The sequence below is a fragment of the Dicentrarchus labrax genome, unplaced genomic scaffold (genome assembly GCF_905237075.1).
Source record: "Dicentrarchus labrax unplaced genomic scaffold, dlabrax2021, whole genome shotgun sequence".
Classification (NCBI taxonomy): Eukaryota; Metazoa; Chordata; class Actinopteri; family Moronidae; genus Dicentrarchus; species Dicentrarchus labrax.
This window is the reverse complement of record NW_026136715.1, coordinates 29,857,047-29,878,202: the sequence shown is the minus strand read 5'-3', so window position 1 is coordinate 29,878,202 and position 21,156 is coordinate 29,857,047. Positions and strand designations below refer to the sequence as shown.

The 21,156-nt window shown below is 39.0% G+C and overlaps 2 protein-coding genes across 2 annotated transcripts; one reads left to right on the top strand and one right to left on the bottom strand.

Moving 5' to 3' along the window:
* Nucleotides 1-2,623: 2,623 nt before the first annotated feature.
* LOC127377366 (uncharacterized) lies at nucleotides 2,624-8,010 on the bottom strand. The gene is made up of 7 exons (XM_051425169.1): nucleotides 7,923-8,010; nucleotides 7,179-7,280; nucleotides 6,426-6,482; nucleotides 5,200-5,292; nucleotides 4,260-4,313; nucleotides 3,536-3,804; nucleotides 2,624-3,235 (listed from the first exon to the last, which is right to left on the bottom strand). The coding sequence occupies exons 2-7, from the start codon at nucleotides 7,237-7,239 to the stop codon at nucleotides 3,047-3,049; spliced, it is 723 nt and encodes a 240-aa protein (XP_051281129.1). The 5' UTR covers nucleotides 7,240-7,280; nucleotides 7,923-8,010; the 3' UTR covers nucleotides 2,624-3,046.
* Nucleotides 8,011-15,415: 7,405 nt separating this feature from the next.
* LOC127377269 (butyrophilin subfamily 2 member A2-like) lies at nucleotides 15,416-16,961 on the top strand. The gene is made up of 4 exons (XM_051424997.1): nucleotides 15,416-15,741; nucleotides 15,870-16,157; nucleotides 16,288-16,367; nucleotides 16,758-16,961. The coding sequence occupies exons 1-4, from the start codon at nucleotides 15,441-15,443 to the stop codon at nucleotides 16,959-16,961; spliced, it is 873 nt and encodes a 290-aa protein (XP_051280957.1). The 5' UTR covers nucleotides 15,416-15,440.
* Nucleotides 16,962-21,156: the final 4,195 nt, after the last annotated feature.

The window sequence follows — 21,156 nt, the reverse complement described above, 5'->3', positions numbered from 1 at the left end:
CCCTGCCGCATGCCACCCCCGCCCCCAGCAGCCACCATCCAACAAAGGCAAAAAAAAAAAAAAATATCTATATGAGAAATAAACAGATAGGAATTGATTAAATTTTTTTAAATCTGTTACCTGTTCACAGATCGCCTCACTGCAGTAAAGTAAGCTGCACGGTCAAGATCCTCAATAAAAGTACTTTGACCCTGGCCATCTGTGTCCAGCTGCAGCCATGTTTAGCTGAACTGTAAATGATCACATAGCAATGTCCTCAACTGTCGACTGCTCCAGTTGGCTAGATCAGACTGGGTCACAGCTTAAGGCTGTAAATGTGTGTAACTGTGAGAGTCAACAGGGCGTTGCTTTCAGTTACGCTTTTGTGTTTACTTTAACATACATGAAAAAATGGCTCAAACTAACATCACATACTGTTGTTACAGTTTGTACATATTTTCCACACTTATGCAAAAATAACCAACATTTGCTAGTAAATTATCTTGATTATCTTAACTGCCTAAAATAAACCTTTTTACCTTTTCTTTTGAGAACATATCAAACCATTTGCACAGAAATAAACAGGAAGAATATGTCTACTGTTTCCTTTTATTGGAGATAACCCTGCTGTCTATTATTATATAACTCACAATTTATAACGACATAGCCAGGGTACATTTCTATCTCAGGTCCACTAACTGCCATGGCCATTGTGAGAAAGATGTTTACAATGTCCTGCAGTTCAGAGCTCGCATTTATTCTTAATATTCTGCTTCTTCTTATTATTTACTTAATAATTAAGCTTTAACACCAATTTAAAGGTGCACTATGCGATCCTGCATGATGTCACTTCTGTTGTCGTTCAAAGTAAATACCCAACAAAACAGAGCAAGCTCGCCCCTCCCCCCCGTGTTTTTTTTATCGAATTGAGTCGTGCAGCTACTCTCAGATACAACTCTCTCTCTCTCTCCCCCTCTCCCAACCATTTTGTCAGTGATTGGCTGGAACTGGTTTGTTGTATTTTGGTGCACAGCCTGTGCCCCTAGTGATTGTTTGACGTTTACGAGCCCTGTGTTGTCTCCCGAGACCGGGTTTTTTCACAGTGTATTCAGGGGGCAGGCAGCTAGCGGATCAAGGAGAGATGCCTACGATTTGAGACAAAAATGAAATTGCGCTGAAACCATGCAATCTAAACATCACCACCATGTTAGGGAGATGAGGCAGATGTTTAACATTAAAAACTAGTGAAGCAGTCAGCTTATGTCAGCTATAATTTTGTCTCTTAAAAATCAAACAATACTGTCTCCAGCTCAATGAAAAGAAATCAGTAATTATTTTATTAGTTTTTTTTGGTATTTTGGTATTTGGTCTTCTCTTTACATAACAACATTGGTAAATATAAAGGTATAACGGTCATTTATTTGTCATACAATACAAGGTTGAGCGACAGTGACGGGTTAGTTTTTTAAAAGTTAAACTAAGTAAAAATCTGTGTCTGTATTTTGGCTTTTTTTTTTTTACCCCAATTTCGTTTCCTCCAAATCAAGTATTAGAACAATATTATAGTTATTTGAGAATGAACAATATCTCTTTAGAGAACACATCATTCACTATCCTAAAGCAATCATAACAGAGGGCAGTACTTATAGCTAAATATAATTCTTATTCTACTTTTTACGTAGGCAGCTTACACTGGCTGTGGCCATTTACAGTTGTGCAAATAAGATCACTTTAATAATTTACAGTGTGTTCTTTGGTTCACTGTGATCTCAGTTTATACACTTCATCATCATCACAATCATCTGATATATAAGAGTTTATAAAAATAAAAATAATAAAAAAATGTGATAAAACTAAATAGGCTCCTCACAAAACCAGAAGTTATCAAAACAGTACGAGTGCGGGCCACAGCCGTCTCCTTTTCTCCTGCATATCAGTGAGTAGTGGACCACATACAAAAACAGTGATTTATCTTACCAACTATGGTGCCAGGACGGTGACATTAAAATTTGGCATTCAAAACAAAAATTGGCATTGAAAACAAAACCAGTACTGAATAAGGAAACATTGGCAATGAAACATTTGTATTGAAAACGGATGTATTGGCATTGAAACAAGTATTGGCACTGAAAAAAAGAAACTAATCAAAATAATTAAAATCTTAAAATCGTATTATTTTATTTTATTGTTTTTTTTTATTTTGTATTTTTCAATGACAATCATCAGATTTTTTCTTCATGTCACTCTTTTTTCAGTGGCAGATTTTTTTACAATGTCAGTTTTTTTTCAGTGTCACTGATTTTCAGTTTCAACTTTCTGTCAGTGTTTTGGTCTTGAGAGGAGGGCTCTGAGTGGAGGGGCAAGTAGAGCGCGGTTTGCATATAATTTGCATATCGGCATACTGAAGAATAAGGTCTATTTTCCAGAACCCGCCATCTGCTCTGATGTTTCATTACCAGTTTGTAAGCTGACCAAATTAAATCTACAGCATCTTTGTGAGGCTGCACTGCAGTACGGGTACAATGGTGCACTGAGCAGCTAAATGCTTACTGAGACTTATAGAATAATAGAAATAAAGTTTCAACTCACACTGTGACAAAGGTTTTTATTTCTATAACTGCAAAAAGAAACTGTTGAGCGTCGGTCTGTCAGTCACAAAAATTGCAGAAACAGAAGATCAACCAGAAGCAGTTTAATTTCAAGTGGGTATGATCAGCATTTTTATAATCCCAAAAGACAAACAAATTAAATAAAAAATATTTTTTTAATTATCATTGAGAAAATGTACAAAAGATTCAGGTAGCAGCATTTTTTTGGTTTGTTATTTCCAATAGAGTGATTTATTGTCTCTCTAGCTGATTGTATCATGTTTGTTTTGTAGTAGCTTTAGAACAGCTGTCGTCATCTGTAATTATTACAGTAATTTTAGAAAATAGCATAATCCTGTCCAACTTACTAAACTATCACCAAACCTAAACTCTTTTTTTATATTTAACCCTTATTATTATGATTGTACTCACTTGCAGATGTAATGACTTGAGTAACTGTAAATGAATCAGGGCTGGTTTTAATAACGGTCAACCTGAGACACTGGAGCAGCATCTATAGTCTGCAGTACTTCTGTCGCCACTGATTGAAGCTTCTCCCTGTGCTTCACCTTTTCTCTGTCTACTTCCACCCACTGTGACTGGAGTTTATCCTCTTCTCCAGTTGCAGCATCTATTGTCTGCAGTAGTCTCTCTGTCTGCAGCAGCACCTTCTCCTTGTTTGTCTTCTTCTCTTCAAGTTTCCATTTGGACTCTAAAAGATTTTCTTTTTCTCTTAATAACTCCTGTCTATTGTGGACTGTCTCATTCTCGAGTTCCTTCTCCACTAACTGAAGCTTCTTCTTGTTCTCCACCTTTTCTCTGTCGACTTCCAAACATTGTGACTGGAGTTCCTTCATTAGATTCACAATGTCTTTCTTCTGTTCCAACAGTTTAGAAACAATGTAGTGATCCTCTTCTCTAGTCACATCATCTATTATCTGCAGTAGTCTCTCTGTCTGCAGCAGCACCTTCTCCTTGTCTGTCTTCTTCTCTTCAAGTTTCCATTTGGACTTTAAAAGATTTTCTTTTTCTTTTAATAACTCCTGTCTGTTGTCGACTGTCTCATTCTCGAGTTCCTTCTCCACTAACTGAAGCTTCTCCTTGTTCTCCACCTTTTCTCTGACGACTTCCAAACACTGTGACTGGAGTTCCTTCATTAGTTTCACAATGTCTTTCTTCTGTTCCAACAGTTTAGAAACAATCTTCTTTTTCTCTTTTTTTGAAGAATGTACTAATACTGAATGGGAAAGAGAAGCATAACAGAAATGTCATTGTGAAACTCTTAAAATAGTTATTTCTCCTTTAACTGCATCCATACCCAGAATGTACCAATAGGTACCTGTATTCCTGTAACTACATTAACAGTTAAAGTTAAACCAGACAATTAGTTAATAGTAAAAGACAAACAAATATAATAAAGTTCAAATTCATCTGTCAGAAACTCTTTACATCCCTCTCTTGGTTCCCTTCTTTTTTTCTCTAGTCCTTACCATGTTCTTTTCACCTCTATTACATTTTCTTACTCAATCTCTGGCCCAATAATATCATACAAGTCTTTTATATTTCTCAAACTGTTTCAATAAAGCCTATAAAGCATTATACAGAGTATGTAATTGTAGTATTCTCCTTTCAATGTAAACTGCTACAAAAAGCAGCCTGAAATCACTTGTAGAAAGTGCTTTGTGTACTTACCTTGTCTCAGATCACCAGGAGGAGATTGTTGGGCTTCTGCTGATGGATCGTCTTCTGAAACAGAGGATGTGCTGCTTAATTCATCAGCAAGTCAACTATTATATTGTTACCCAGTGGTTCAGGCTAAATAACATTTTAACTACTAAGAAACAGTGTTAGCAACTTGTGTTCACTCACATTCTGAATTCTAAAGATAGCTTTCTTTCTGTATTTCTTTTTCTTTTGGAAGCCTGGCTTATTATAATTTTTTTTTTTTCCAAAGGATATGATTGCCTAGACTACTCATATCAATCTTGATACCAATCAATATTGTCTAATATTGATACTAATCTGTCTTTTCCAATCATAAACAACTAATATGTAAATAATACATTTGTTAGGATACACTTTGCTTTACGTAGCCATTAAAAACATAATCTGACTTGTGTTTTTTTTTTTTTTTTCCTGATATCTAATCAAGTGATGTTGCCCAGTATCAGGACTGAAACCAACACTGAGTATGAGATTTTCACATCCCTTGTCTGGATGTTGTCAGGTAGTCGCCAATATCAGTGCAAATAGATGTTTGGAGATGAACTATTTTTGTTTAACCTACTACAGGATGAACCAAACAATGTGCACCATATTGCTTGAAAGAAACAAACAAAAAAAACTATTAATAAACACACGCACATTGACTGGTTATCAGGGTTTTAAATCAAGAAAAAAAAAAGTGAAATACTTTTCGCGCTAGTAACGTAGACTTGACAGAAACAAACTTTTCATAAAAACTAAATTCCGAGCTTCCTTAGGGCCCTCCACACTGTGGGAAAAGGTACTCATTTAAAAGGAAACAAAGTCTAATTAACCAATGTCGATCTATTTATCCTCTCCACATCATTTAATTTCATGAAATTGACACAATTCACAACACTGTAACTGTCAACCAGCTCTATCTTACCTCCACATGTGCAACACACAAACGCAGAAATTGCACAAACTGCAAGGACACAAGGCACGATGGCATAATGGAAAAGAAAACTTGTTTGATGAGCTGAAATAACAAAATACAGAACAACATTAAGAACACAAGGAGCAGTCAGAACCTATTTGCTGTCCCCTCAAAAGGTCAGTAAAGGTACAGCTAGCAGTAGCCTCTGCCACCCCTTTTGTGTTACATGTAAATGGCAGCTGTGCTCCCAACATTGGTGGCAATTTTGTGGCTGCCACACTTACATATTGTTCTGCAGACACAGCAGCAGGTGCTCACTGTCTGATAGCACCTTTACAACTATATAGAGTATCAGAATTACTGAGGATGAACAGAAATGTTACTGTTTCTGTTTCAATAGGAATTCATTGTTGGATTCAGTTGATGTTTTTGAAGCTTTACAATGTTTCAGAGAGACATTTCATTTTAAAATATTGTTTTTGTAGACTCTATTTTTTTGTTGAAATATTCTAAATTGAATGTAAATTTTACAAAGAAAGAAGTCATTTTTTTTAAAGGGTTATTTGTGAAGTGATTAGTTAGAATATAGTTCATATAGAATATTTCTGTGTGCATAATGTTTTTACAGTATACACAGACAAAACCTCTTTTAGAAATAAGGAAATAATATATGTACATGTTTATAGAGTAATGTGTGGATGATCATTAAATCAGTGGGCCTAAGCTCTGCTCCACACACTGCAGGTTAAGAAAACATACAGAGACACAAAACACAAGCATACTAAGAAAACATCTGAATCAGATTCCAGAAAGGCTTACTGTCTAGTTGTTCTTTGTTTTGTCTATTGGATGCGTGTTCTCAAGTTGTTGCTGAGCTTTCAAGGCCAGTGTGGAATAGCCGGCTCGCCTGATGACTTTATAGTCATATCAAATGTATGGTGGGAGTTGTGGGAGCTTTAATAACACTTCTGCATCTGGTTTTAACACTACAGTGTATAACTCATAAACAGTACCTCATAATGAGCTCATGTACAGCTGATCAGTTGATAATGTGTGCACTATAAAAGCATTTTTAAATTTGACTAGAGATTTTCCTGTTTACAATGGCAGATAAATAAATACAACAGCAGTGTGCTTTTATCACTAACTTAATATACTTGAATATTGTGGAGTATTGTGGATTTTGGAATTAGGATCCAAAGAGAATTACTGTTAGCCGACCTGTACTCATTTACCTTTTAGTGCTGTGTCAACCTTCACATATGGCCATTCAGGCGAAGTCTCCTCAGCCCCTTTAAAGCAGCAGACAGAATAAAAGGAAGCAGCGTGACGTACATGTTTCAGTAAAAGCAGAAATTCAATACACTTATTGTGCAGTGTGAGAACAAATACAGTAATGTGAATACAACGGACACCAAAATCAAGACGAAATAATATTTATATACAGATAATTAATTGTAGAATTGCTAGAAATAGAGTTTACATTCATGTCAATATGCAGCTGTGTTAAAAAACAAACAGGTTTTTTTTAAATAGTTATTTCTACCAGACATAAGCCTGGAGGGGATCATGCATTTGATCGTGCATGTGTCTGTGTGTGTATACTAGTTGACGCATCAGCCTCATATTGTTTGGGCCCACTTGGACTGTATGTGTAAAGACCTCTTTGATGTTATACTGCTATTGACTGCTAACTCACTCGTTTTAATCTTATTTCCACAAGAACATACCGCTGCATATTGTCTCCCCTTCATTGAACTACTCTCATGCTTAAGAGCTGGGGCTCAGACACTGGGTAGACCATACAAAACTATTACTTCTTAAGGACCAATAAAAAAATAAACAGATAAACAAAAGAAAAGAAAATGCTTTGAACAGTTCAATCACATTAAAGTAAACCTAAATTAGTTCCATTACAATACCACCATAATTTAATAGAGTAATCTTAAGGATTTTTTAATGTAACCATGATCAAAATACTGACTCACCATTATGTGTTAACAGAGCCATTAAACATGTCAATGTTAAACCCACACTTCGAACATCCATGGTGGAGATTCAACAGATAGGAGTGAATGAGACCGAATCACCTGGAAGGAAAACCCAGAGAACAACATTGCTACAATGTCCTGGTACAGTAGAGCCACATTTTAATGCTTTTAACAATTATCACAGTTGTATTAGTTTTTAAGTCCTTTATGTGATCAGACAATATGTTACCATTTGGGACTGTATTGAACATCTAGCAGATATAAATTCATGCAAGAGAAAGTATTAAATTTGCTCTTTGCTTTTATTATTTGATAGTGATACATATATACAAGACATTGTGCAAATATTTTAATATATTTACTTTGTTCTGTGATGACACACTAAAAATACAACATTACTAATGTCAGAAAACTAAATCCATAAAAATGCGTTACTAATAGATTTGAATTGGTACAGATAAAGAGTCTCTTAATTTAATGAAGCTTTTTAATAAAGAGAAAATACAGAATACAGAAATAAAAACATGGACATAAGGCACTACAAACAAGATGTCTTGTACCTGAGTGTGTTCTGTGTTGCAGTAATAGCAGTTTAAGAAGTACTTCTACTTAAAGCTAGAACTGCAGCCAGGGATTGCTGTTCAATCTCTTTAAATTATTTCACAAATAACCTTTACATTTTGTAATAAAAAGTCACACATTCCACAAAGAAATGTTAAAATAAGAGAACAATTTCTGTACCTGTTAGGTGGTGTCAAAGCTTCAGATCACCTCAGGGTGCAGCAAAGTCCTCAAATAAAACATATGGTACATGCTCAACGGTAATCAAATAAGGTGTGTTTACCTAGTTTTACTGTCTATTGTAGCCTTGGGTCATGTGCACGTCTACTGCATCTTAGACTATGTTAACAACACTGTGTGCATGCTTATTTTATTTATCTCATTTTAGCCTATAACCACACTTATATAGGCTAAAATCAAAATGCCAATATTATGATTATGATTTTGTCTATCATGGAAACAAAAACTCCTTCATTTACACCCAGACTAAACAGTTCAACAGCAGACTGTAGGAAAAGTTATGATGAATAAAGACAAAAAGTTAAAGAAGTTAAACATAACACAAAGAAGTACATTTGGTGTAGTTGTATGTATACCTCAGCTTTGCACTTGTGAGCTGTAATAGTGGTTATAGATGATGAATTGATGCAGTAACTGCAAATTCCTCCCCCTGTTGTATCAGAGGTATATGTTTCTTAGGTCAATAAACAGTTAGGGGTCAGGTGACTTCCTTGTCAGACTGGCCACCACAATAAAAGTCTTTGTGTTCTGATTGACTGCAGAGGGCAGACTGGGACCATTTTGACTTGATCATGAGAGAGAAGTGGGTGAGTGTATGAGATAAAAGAGGTGAGGCATAGAGAAAATTAGTGTCATGTCAACTTAAAAAGATTCTGCTGGAAAAGCATGAGGTGGCTTCTGCAGTCACAGGAAACATATTGAACAGCATTTGCTGTTGTCACGGTTACCACAGGTTTTCAATCATTTGTTTTGATTTAACATTATAAGAAGTTTTATTTGAATTTACTGTTTCCATCTCAGTAAATCTTTTAATGCCCAGAAACAGAGATGGACCAGAGTTATTTTAAAGGAACCCTCCATGTTTTAAGACTGAGCAAAAACCTTTGAATAATGTGTCTGATGAGATATTGTCCATAAAAAGTTATTTTCAGTCCTTTTTCTTCATATGGAAATCCAGACTGTGAACATTTTTAACTGCTGGACACTTTCAATAAGAAGTTAATGGTTTGATTTAAGGTTAAAAATATACTAAATAAATGCTGTTCTCAAATCAGAAAAACAACTGCATCATGAAGTCTTTTCAGAACCTGATGAAGGGACTCATCCTTCCCCTAGTCCCTCACCTGATCCACTCACCCCACTGTGGATTGCTGGCACTTCTTTACTGGTGGCCCTCCTGCTGTTGGTGTTGGGACTAGGACTACTGAAATGCAGGAAACACAGAAGTACTGAGGACAAAGCTGAAGGAAGCACCACCAGAGGTACATTTCTGAATGTAGAGTTCAAGAGGGGATAGTTCTACACCTCAGAACATTTTATTAATTTATTTATGTTATGTAGGCAACACTATCATTGATTATTGATTAATTTAATGTTGTGTAGTTATAGTTAAAGGTCAAGTGTGTAACATTTAGGAGGTTGTATTGTCAGAAATGGAATATAATATTAATAGGAATCATGGTGTTTTTGTTGCCACGGATTGTCTTCTACAGGGTCCTTTATGTTGAATTGCAATGTGTTTCTACAGTAGCCAGAATGGTCAAGCCAAATACTGGCTGTAGATAGGCACGTTTGCGTTTTTTGCGTGATTCACGGTCAGTTTCTCCTTCGCACTTGGAAGGTGAGGGTGAAACAAGGGAGTGGCAATCTGTAACTACACTAGATGCCACTAAATCCTACACACTGGACCTATATGTGCACAGGTACACACTGTATGTATACCCCTTTCTTCCTGTTTTGGTCAAATATGCTACTTTCTTGTACAAAGTTTAGATTTTTATTTGTTTTTAATTGCAAATGATTGCTTTGGGTTTGGTTTTCCTATTTTTCAGACAGAGGTGGTGATTTAGATACTCAACACAATGTGACATATGCATCTGTGAAAAGAAAGGAGCGAGGTATGTATTCAATGGCACAGGTATTAAAGTTCTGTCTGAACAAAACCACAGCAAGTTCACAGGGCAAGATCCTTTGTGCGACTAAGCGCGGCGTGATGTTCGTCTCTGTTCTATTTCAATGGGAGCACTGTGTCAGATTCCAAGTGATGCAGACTTAAAGACTATAGGCACAAACAGGAAAATCATAGTTTGGAAAGTCTTCGCTTTGCACAAATGAAAGCTAATCTATAAATCTATACAGTAGGTTCCACAGTATTTTCCAAAAATACTAACAACAAAAAATGTTATGTGGTGGTGGGACAAGAAGTTTAGTCTTTACATGCCTCCCATAAGCGTTTGGCTCAAAGCACTGATGTGTTTAGGGTGCTTACATGGCTGTATATTCATTTACATGCTTGTGTGCACTGACAGGCACAGAGCAGGTGGAAAGGTGGATGCAAAGTTTAGTGTGGTTGGCAAGCGTGGCTTCACAAAATATATTTTTTATTACAGTGCTACCTCTGTCAAAAACAATACAATCAACGCATTTAATTCAAAAGATGAAAAATTAAGGAAATAAAAAATAAATAAATTAAACTTCATCTTTTCTCATGGCAACAATGGGATGAAAGAATAGATGTGGCATAATGTTAAAAAGGGAAATGATTGAGTACTTATGCAAGTGTTAATTTGATCATCTCAGTTATAAACCACACGAGAAAACCACAGAAAGAGAAGAAGGGCCCCTCAGTAGGTTTATTTAGCCATCTACATATAAGACAGTTGACAGAGGGACTATGAGATGTAAGGCTTTGGACGTTTACAGCAGGGGAGTGGGAACCCTAAACTTTATGGCAGGTAAGCCTGGGGCTGATGCAGCATCTGTTTCCTTCATTTCCCATTTGACCACCAAAAGGTCAGCATAACAGTTGCTGTACCTCTGCCACTGTGGAGATTGGAGACATGACAGCAGAGTGCAATACAGTAATATCAAGGAAAGATAAAGCTTTATACACACCATCAGTGGCTGTTTGAACAAAGCTGAACATTAAAAGTACTTTGTTTTATTTAGATTTAAACCTTCTGCAAATTATACCACAAATGATGAAGACAAGAGGTCAAAAAGTTTAAAAATAGTTTTTTTCAAGCTATTTGTATTTCCTTCCAGGAAACACATCAGGCCACTGAGAGCAGACATCCGACTGAAGGAAAGAGGAGAAGATAAGATATTATTATTATTATATATATATTATATTATTTGTCACATGCACAGTTATACATAGTACAATGCACAGTGAAATGTATTCTTTGTACCTGCAGCCAGTGGTAAAAAAAAAAAATACTACAGTAAAACAGTAGTAATTGCACATAACACACAAGGTAAACAATATAAGTGTAAATATAAAACTGAGAAAAATAAAATAAAATATAGACTGTAATATAAAATATAGACTGTAAACTCCAAGTGTAAAGAGAGGGGGTAGCTCGTATATATACACACATTTACAGCATTGAAAGCAGCTATGTGAGTAAAGTGCAGTGGTGCAGTGGTTTTTAAGTCCGGTTAAGGCTCAGAGTTGAGCAGGCGGATGGCATGTGGATAGAAACTCTTCTTCAGCCTCTCAGTCTTTGTCCTCAGGCATCGGAAACGCCGACCTGATGGTAGTAGAGAGAAGAGAGAGTGTCCGGGGTGACTGGGCTGTTTGAGGATCTTCTTGGCCCTTAACCTGCAATGTTTGGTGTAAATGTCCTGCAGGTTGGGAAGGGGGGTTCTGATGGTCCGCTCTGCAGAACGAACCACCCTTCAGTCGGCTCCCGTCTCCCCGGGTTGGTCAAAAAAATTCCTCCGAACACACCAAAACGACGTCAACTAGAGTGTACGTTCTGCGGGTGAGCGAGGCGTAATACGTCCCCATAACAGCAGGCGGCACTAATCTGTGTTGTCGCCCAAAAAAAATGAAAACCGGAAATGACTGATCACTCTAGACCTAGTAAACACAGAGCACGCTGTCGTTCGTCATTGTTTTCATCAGAGAGTGTTGATAGTAGTCAAGAATGATCGTTATTGTCATTACTCGCTGAACGGAAAATACGATAATAACAAAGATACTGGCGTTGTTTACCATCGCCACTTCCGGTTTTCTCGTGCACTCACTGATTCGCTAGTCAAGGGCTAGCACTCCACCAATCAGATTGGTCATTGAGGCCGACGGCCACTGGCCAATTGTACTCAAGCCACCGACCTCGCCCGCCTGTCTGACGATGTCCGACGGCCGATAATCGGATTGGTGTGTACTGGCCTTAAAGTCTCTGAGGCGTCTGAGGAGGTAGAGACACTGTCTGGCTTCCTTCACAATGGTGTTCAGGTGATGAGTCCATGACAGGTCCTGTGAGATGGTCACTCCCAGGTATCTGAAAGTGTCCACTCTTTCCACCTCAGAGACACAGATAGTGAGTGGATGGAAGTCCCTCTGCTGTTTCCTGCTGAAGTCCACAATCAGTTCCTTAGTTTTGCTGACGTTCAGCAGGAGGTGGTTCTCCCGACACCAGTCCATCAGGTGGGAGACCTCCCTCCTGTAGGCTGTCTCGTCATCGTGGGAGATTAGTCCTACAACAGCGGTGTGGAGTCTGACGTGGCCTCGCAGTCCTGTGTGTACAGCGAGTACAGCAGAGGGCTGAGCACACAGCCCTGGGGGGATCCAGTGTTTAGAGTCAGGGGGGCTGAAGTGTGGTGACCCACTCGAACCACCTGTGGTCTGCACAGGGAGGAGTCCAGACCCAGGTCAAGCAGTTTGGAGGCCAGTCTGGAGGGGACTATAGTATTAAATGCTGAGCTGTAGTCAATAAACAGCACTCTCACATAGTTTCCCTTGCCAATGTCTACATGGGAGAGGGTCTTGTGGAGGAGGAAGGTTATGGTGTCATCTGTGGATCTGTCCGGCCGGTATGCGGACTGTAGTGGATCCAGGGTGGTGGGCAGTGTGGAGGTGATGAATGTCTTGATCAGTCTCTCAAAACATTTCATCACCACAGATGTGACGGCTATGGGCCTGAAGTCATTGGAACTGCTGGGGTGTGGTTTCTTTGGGACAGGGACTATTATGGATTTCTTAAAGCAGGTTGGGATCACTCACTGTCTGAGTGAGAGGTTGAATATCACTGTAAACAGAGGTGCCAGCTGATCAGCACAGGTTTTTAGGACACGTCCACTAATCCCGTCTGGTCCAGCCGCTTTCCTGGTGTTCACACTTTTAAACACCCTCCTCGCGTCATGCTCCATCACAGCGAGTGTGTCCTCCCCTCCGGCTGGGAGCACAGCGAGCAGTCAGTTTCCTGACTCAAAGCGTGCAAAAAAGTTGTTGAGTTTGTCAGCCAGTGAAGCGTCAGCACTCACCGGGGGGGGGGTCCCTGCCACAGTCCCCTGGAATCAGACTGTTCCATCAGTCTCTCCAGTCTTTGGCCGTAGCGGTGTTTAGCCTCTTTCACGGCTCTGCAGACACTGTAAGAGGCCGACTTGTATTCCTCCATGTTCCCAGTGGCAAGTCCCGAGTTATAGGCAGCGGTGCAGGAATGCAGAGCATCGCGGACAGATCTATCCACCCAGGGCTTCTGGTTAGGAAAAGTCCTGATGGTCCTCCTTGGCGTGGTATCATCCACAACTTTTCCGATAAATCCCACAACCGCTTCCGTAAACTCCTCTCCACCCACACTGCTGTGAAACATGTCCCAGTCGGCTGAGTCCAGTGCACCCTGCAGAGCGGCCTCTGATTGATCGGTCCACCGTGTCACTTCTCTCACTGCATGGCGTTCCTGCTTCAGCCTTTGTTTGTATTTAGGCATGAGAAAAACAGCGGCGTGATCCGACTTTTCAAAAGGGGGAGAGGTTTTGCTTTGTAGCCTTCTTTGAATGGAGAGTAGCAGTGGTCCAGAGTCCTTACTCCTCTGGTGGGGCAGTCGATGTGTTGAGTAAACTCTGGTATCACCTTTTTCAAGTTAGCAGTGTTAAAGTCCACGGCTGTCTGTGCAGTGAACTGTAAGGAACTCCACAGGTCGAATGCCGAAGTCCGGTACGAGAGGAGTCAGCCATGTCTCGGTGAGGCAGATGATGTTACAGTCCCGTATGTCCCTCTGGTACTGTATCCTGGCCCTGAGTTCATCCAGCTTGTTCTTCAGTGACTGGACATTGGCTAGCAAAATACTAGGCAGTGGGGTGTGGTGTGCTCTTCGCCTTAGCCTTTCTCTTACACCAGCTCTTTTCCCCCTAGGCCTTCTGCGTGACCTGGGGCTCCCGCGTCCTCCTTTGTTTGTGTCGGCTCCCTGGCGCAGGATGTCTGGGGGCCACGCCGGGTCGGAAGAAAGTGTTCGTATAAAAAAGTTTGAGTACTGTAATCCAATGTTTATGAGTGCCTGTCTGTCATAAGTGATATGACACAGGGTAGGTGGACTAAATAAATTAAAAATTAAAGCAAAAAGCACTATATACAAGAAAGTGTCGGAGCAAGTACGACGGCTGCTGACCTCACCAGCGCCATCAAATCACACTGTTACAGTGATTTGTATCTTTTCATACTGTCGCAAAAAAGTTTGGTTTTGAACATGTTATTTTGCATCACTTTAAAGCATCAATTGTCTCTCCGTTACTTACACAGTATTTTTAATAAATTGAGGAAATTAATGTAATTATAGTGATTATTGTATTTTTCACTCCCATAAAGCCATGTGCAGTATCATAAGAGCTCATTTTGACCATTTAATACTTTACTCAGCTACAGTGATGTTGTAATTTGTTTCCATCTCATTGTTTGGAAATCACACCCAGACATTTTTTTTGTGTACATACATGAACATCATTTGGACTCTGTGTAACTAGAATCAAACACAGTAGAGCTTAGTATATGCCAAACATAATCAAAAAAAGTTATACACATTCGTGTTGGCTATAAAATTCAAGCTCTTCAGATATTTCTGTTTTGTTTTTCTTACTTTTGTTGCATCTGAATAGAAACACACTTACTGGCAGTCAACCTGCATTGACAATCTAAATTAGTCAAGCTTTTTATAAACATCTTGTCCATCGTCCCCCTCAGTCTGTACCTGGGGTCTTTGTCTCGGTCACATCATCAGTGTATTTTTAACAGCGAGCAGTTTAAAAGAGTGTGACTGTTAAACCACATTGTTCTATCTGCTCTGTTCTCACGTCTGCAGAAGCTTTTTATAACAGCTGCAGCTTCTAAAATCTGTTTTTGTTTGTTTTTTGTTTTCTTAATATTTAGTAACTGTGTATGCAACACTCCAGGATGGTTAACATTAAGGATGGATTCCTAGGAACCATCTGTGTTTTGGCTGTCAGCATTCTTTTAACACGTTGTGGAGGTAACACACACACACACACACACACACACACACACACACACACACACACACACACAGAGGTAACTCCTTGACACTCAACAGAACCCATCATCAGTTTATGTTAATAGTGATAGGTCAATGAAGTAAATGTGCTCGTTCTAATACGATAGAACTATACTTTTTTCCAGGTCAGGTGCAGCAGATTGGTCCACTACAGCCAGTCGTAGTGATGGTCGGTGGTGACATTGTTTTGCCGTGTCAGCTGGAACCTCCTGTGGATGCTGTTTCCATGACGATGGAATTGGGGAGACCTGACCTGGAGCCCAGATTTGTCTATGTGTGGCATGATGGTCAAGAACTTCTGACTGACCAAAACCAGGCGTATAAGGGAAGAGTGTTATTGTCCAATGATAGACTGAAGCTTGGAGACCTTTCACTGAACCTGTACAAAGTGACCATCTCTGATAACGGGAGATACAGATGCTTCATTCCAAAACTGAATAAAGAATATTTTCTTGAACTTCTTGTCGGTAAGTACATTGACTGCAATTTTTCTACTTTGACCAAAAAAGTGCTTTAAATATCAGTCGGGTTCACTGTCCTGAGAAGATGTTGCATCATTCGAGGATTGGACCAATAATTTGTCTCTCATCATCAGGTTCTGTCTCCTCACCTGGAATCAACTTATCAGGCATCCATAAGGCCAACAGTGCAGTGATGTTAGACTGTAGGTCTAAAGGCTGGTATCCAGAGCCTGAGGTGGTCTGGCTGGATGGTGAGGGAAACCTCCTCTCTGCTGGACCTACAGAGACAGTCAGAGGTCCTGATGACCTCTATACTGTCAGCAGCAGAGTGACTGTGGAGAAGAGACACAGCAACAACTTCACCTGTAGAGTCCAACAGAAGGACATCAACCAGACCAGAGAGACACACATCTATGTTCCAGGTAGAAATTATTTCTCAAACCAGAAGTTTCAGCTTCAGTGAAACACACACAGACCTTCAGTTTTCTGTCAAACATGTTGTCTAGCTATAATATATATAATATATAATGTTGTTGTCTTCTAATATTTCAGAGAATTTCTTCATGGCCACATCTAATTGTGCTGCTTCTATTGCCTTCAGTGTGTTGTTTGGCTTCATGTTTGTTCTTGCAGTCGCTCGGTCGGAAATCAGTGAGCCAAGAATGTATTTGACTTTTTTAAACAATGCATTTTCAAACTCTTATGCTGTGGACATGATATAATTAAGCAAGTCATCACAAAACAGTATAAAAGTAAACCCAGTTTTCATTTATCAATATCAATAAAAATTCTGACCTTCTCTTCATAATGTAGTTTCAAAACTTGCCATGTAGAGTAAAAATGAAATGATGCTTCCTGTTTTAAATGGTTTGTGTCTTATTTTAAAATGTTTCTTAGAAGAGAAGTAAAATGACATGAATGAACCAATATTTCTTATTTTAACATTTATGTTTTGTTTCTTTGTCTAATGTAGTTTAACATGTGTTTTCTAAAAAAAAACTACACTGTCTCTGTTCACATAGAGAAAGCAAGAACATCAACAACTGCACATGAACACAGACAGACTGATGAAGAGCACAATGGATGAGGTTAAAAGAATAACAGAAAGGAAGGAAAAAGTAGAGAAACACATGGAGAAAATTAAGAACCAAATGGAGGATATAGAGAAACAGAGAGAGGAGATTGAGAGCAAACTTCAGTCAAAGAGAGGAGGGAGATTATTGTAACACTCAGTTATCCCTGTTGACATTTGTCAGTTTTTTATCTTAGTTCTTTTTCAATATTGTGGTTCTGTGTGGTGTTTTCCCCTCTTTTGAATATATATATTTTTTCTTCACCTCTTTAGCCAGAGGATACTTCTCTGATGGGTATTTGACTTTCCTGTGTGGGCCCTTTTGTACATGAAATTCTGTAAATATTTCCACTTTACTGTAATATTGTTGGACATAATTCAGGCATAGGCTGATTATCCATTAAAATTGTGAGAGGCTGCACCTGTTGTATTAAGATCCTTATGCAAGATTCACATTATTATGTCAAAGTGTTTTTTGTGCGAAACCAATGAATGCATGCAAAGCAAATCTTTTTTTTTCAGTCTTTTTTAAAATCATGTTACAGTTTAACCATCATAAATATGTTCAAATAATAAACTGACCAAAATATTTTGTGATGTCCGTGAGGTGGCTGCGGAGAGCCCAGAGGAAGACAGCACTGACCCTGATCTGGAAAATTATGAAAAAAATTCTGCTGCTGTATAGACTACTGATATATTATATCTATTTAATATTCAATATTTGTTTTGTGAGTAGTATTAAAGGACTACAACTAGCATTTTGGTGTACATCCCTGTTTTGTAGAACAATAAATAAATAAACCAGTAACCAACCGCTTCACAGTTTATGGTCAACCTGGTCCATCATAAAACGCAGATAGGCAGAGTTTAATCTTGACAAACAACATGTAGCTTTATTTCACAGCTGACTTAGTATTACTTTTGAATCATAATTATACACGGACACTCGGATGGTATTGAAATGATTGCACTTTGACCTTATACTTTTATACAGATATGTTGTTATTTCAGTTCGGATATTGTCCAACTCTCAATTTCCGATACTGATATCACCCGATACCGATATATGTGCAGGCTTTTTACACCAAAACTGTTACATACCTGCCAACTTTTCAAAAAACCTTGGAGTGAGATTTTGTCGGGGGTGACCAAAATGATGCCGCGCACGCAGCCACACAAGTTGGTGGCGCAGATATCAGAGAATTGGAATTCATTTGATGTTGTTCCCATGTTGTACCCTGCATTCTGGTGGTTTGTGGGGAGGCCCAAAGCCGGTATGGTATTAAACTGTGATTAAATAAACAATGCAATGACCCGATATTGTGAGCATGCAGTATACCACAAGGTTAACAAGGTGCTCTCCTGCTGCTTGTTATGACAGCTTTCACCACACTGAATCATGTTCACACACAAACAAATAATTTATTTCAAGATTCAAGACACGCAGCAGGGGGGCAGCGGGGCGGGTTCGAATCCGATCTGCAACTCTGTATATGGGTCGCCGACTGAGCTAACCAGCGGGCGCCCCCATTACACAATACACAATAGTAGTTCTTCTAGTTTTCTATTGCTACTTTTACGTTTACTGTTCCCTTTTTTGGTTTGACTGGTTGTAAATAATGTAAATGTAAATAGAGAATAAACATTTTGGACACACACACACACACACACACACACAAACATATATGCACATGGACACCGATTCAAACATGAATGTAAATGAAACCTCTGATATTACCTGGGCAGCTCCAGCAGACCGGTGTGCGAGCAAGATGGAGTGACAGCGGGGACGGCCAATCACAAACAAACAGCAGAGCCAATCGAGGAGCTTGTGGGCGGGTCTAAACTAACAGGCTTCAGCTTGCGCGGCCCTTTTCCGCTTGGTGCTAGTCTCTCTTTACTACAGTGTAACATTGTTTTTGGACGGTAAAAACTGCAGGGGACCAAAACGGCCCGAGATCGGATTTTTTTGCGTGAGAAATTGGATGTGTGGCATGAGTGTGTGTGAAAACAGGCAAAACCGTGTGTCACACTGCGAAAGTGTGAGAGTTGGCAGCTCTGCTGTTAGGTAACAACATAACATATCTCGCTTATCGCTATCTTTGGTTAATGTGTTTAATTGTATTATTCACCTGAAGGAGTGCTAATGTAAATTCTAAGCCAGTTGTTAGTTTGGTTAAGGAACAGCTCATAGCAGGGTAAAATATTTAAGGTGCATTGCACTTATTTTGTGTTAATATTAAAATCATTCAGCTTTAAATTGTTTGCTTGTTAGCCACGGTTAGCAGCCAACCAGTCTAGTGTAGTTGTTGTTGTTGTTATACATCATCTTGCGCGCGCCGACATCCCTAACAGTAATTACTAAGTAAAAGCAGAAAGAAAGCTTTAATTATTGAGGCTAAATATGTTGGCATTTAGACTCCTTGACTGACGGTTTCAGTTCCGCTGTATTTGTCATGTTACTTTTTAAAAACAAATTTAAAAACAAGTGTGAATTCTTCTGAATTAAGTTTAAATAAAAGGAAACTGAATGTGTCTCAGCAGCCTCTTCCTTATCCCTCGGTTCACAGAAGAAAATGTGTCTGTTCAACTGGTTTGGAAAAGAAGAACAAGAACATGCAAAAGTCAACACCAATTCACCCGTTCATACTGTGACTAACTTTATGAGCCAAGTAAGATAAAGAAAAATGAATGGACCGTCCAATCATATGACAAAAGTAGTTGTTTCACAACAACGCATAATCTCTGAAAAATAGTTACCATTTCTTACAACCAGCAATCCACAGCTGATATGGTAAGGTAAAAAGTGAGGATTAATTGAATTGTCCAGTTGTGAGTCATTTTTCATTGCATGTTTCCAGATAAATGACATGAGACATAATAATAGGTCTCAAATAATAATACTGATAACAAAGGTCTGATGGGCCGGCCAAAATGTAAAAAGGAAGGTAAGCCACCCAGGGAAGCCTAGATAACTAAACAACTAACAGAAAACTGGAGTCAACTTCCCTGGGACTCCAGTTGCAAATGCTGCATGCCTATAGATTGGAAAGTGGAACAGAGAGACTGAGAAAAAATCCCTGCCCCCTCTTTATTGTTTCTCTCTAGATGAGAGATGAGCAGATCAGCTACACCTGAGAGGGAAAACAGAACATTAGTCAACATGTTATGCATCTGACCAGCAGAGGGAGCATTTAGCAGCTTTCCAAAGAAAATGTCTAATCTTGCACACATATCAGCCCACAATGGGTGCAGCCAAACATCAAGCCTGCATGGAAACCCAGAAACACCAGAAACAAAAATTTGGGTAAATTGCATGGGGCAAAATGGGACTACATAGTGTGATGTACCTCTGTCCACACTGCCCACAGAAAACCCACAGCGGGCCATCTCTAGCATGTCTGAAAACTACATAGTCACACCTGTGACTAAAATTCCATCTATTTGCAACCAACTTTGTTTCCTCTCCTTACAGGGCAACCACAGCTCATTTGTTCACATCAGCCAATCGTAGCTTCTACCATGTTACCTTGACCCTCCCGACAGTACCAGTTCCAGGACAGTGGAGTGGACCAAACCCAGTCTAGACCCAGAATACATCCATGTTTGCCAAGAAGGATGACTGGTGTATCAGTGTATCAGTTTATCTTACAGTATCTCTGTGTGTGGAGGAGTCACTTGCACTTGCCCTCTTTCACTCTCTTTTTATGGGGATCTTCACTGCTTTTCCCAGCTGGGCAGGTAGAAGGGGTGGAGTCAACAATGGTACCTGTTGTGCATCTTAATTAATGCTGGTGTTACACTCTTTATCTTGGTTTAAAAGCCACTTAATGTAGGATATGTAGAGGATCTCTCAAATTATTCTGATTCCATTTTTGGTTGTATAAAAATGAAACAATCTTTTAACAAATTGGTGTATGTATTCCTTTCAGTCTATTTATACCAGTGCCTCTAAGTCAGATCTGTGGGGCCCCTGTGTCTTTTACTTACTGACTAAGAGAAGAAAATGTCAGAAATTTAAATAAGAATTAACTTCAAAATGCTTTTGGTGTCAAAAAAAGAAAAAAAAAGAAAAGAAGACTGAAAATCGGTGCTCGTGTTTTGTAAGGCCTGAACCAGATATTCAATGTCAAGATGATGACAGTGAGATTATTACCACCTCAACAATGTAACAACTGGGACTATGAATATGAGCTACAGATAATAATCAAAAATATGGTATAATCAACCACGTTGGATAATCAAAAATGGTTACTATAATCACTAACCTGACAAACATGCTAGCCATAACCCAAAGCTAAAATGACTTGAGGCATTCAATGTCAAGGTGCACATCCCTGACTGATTCA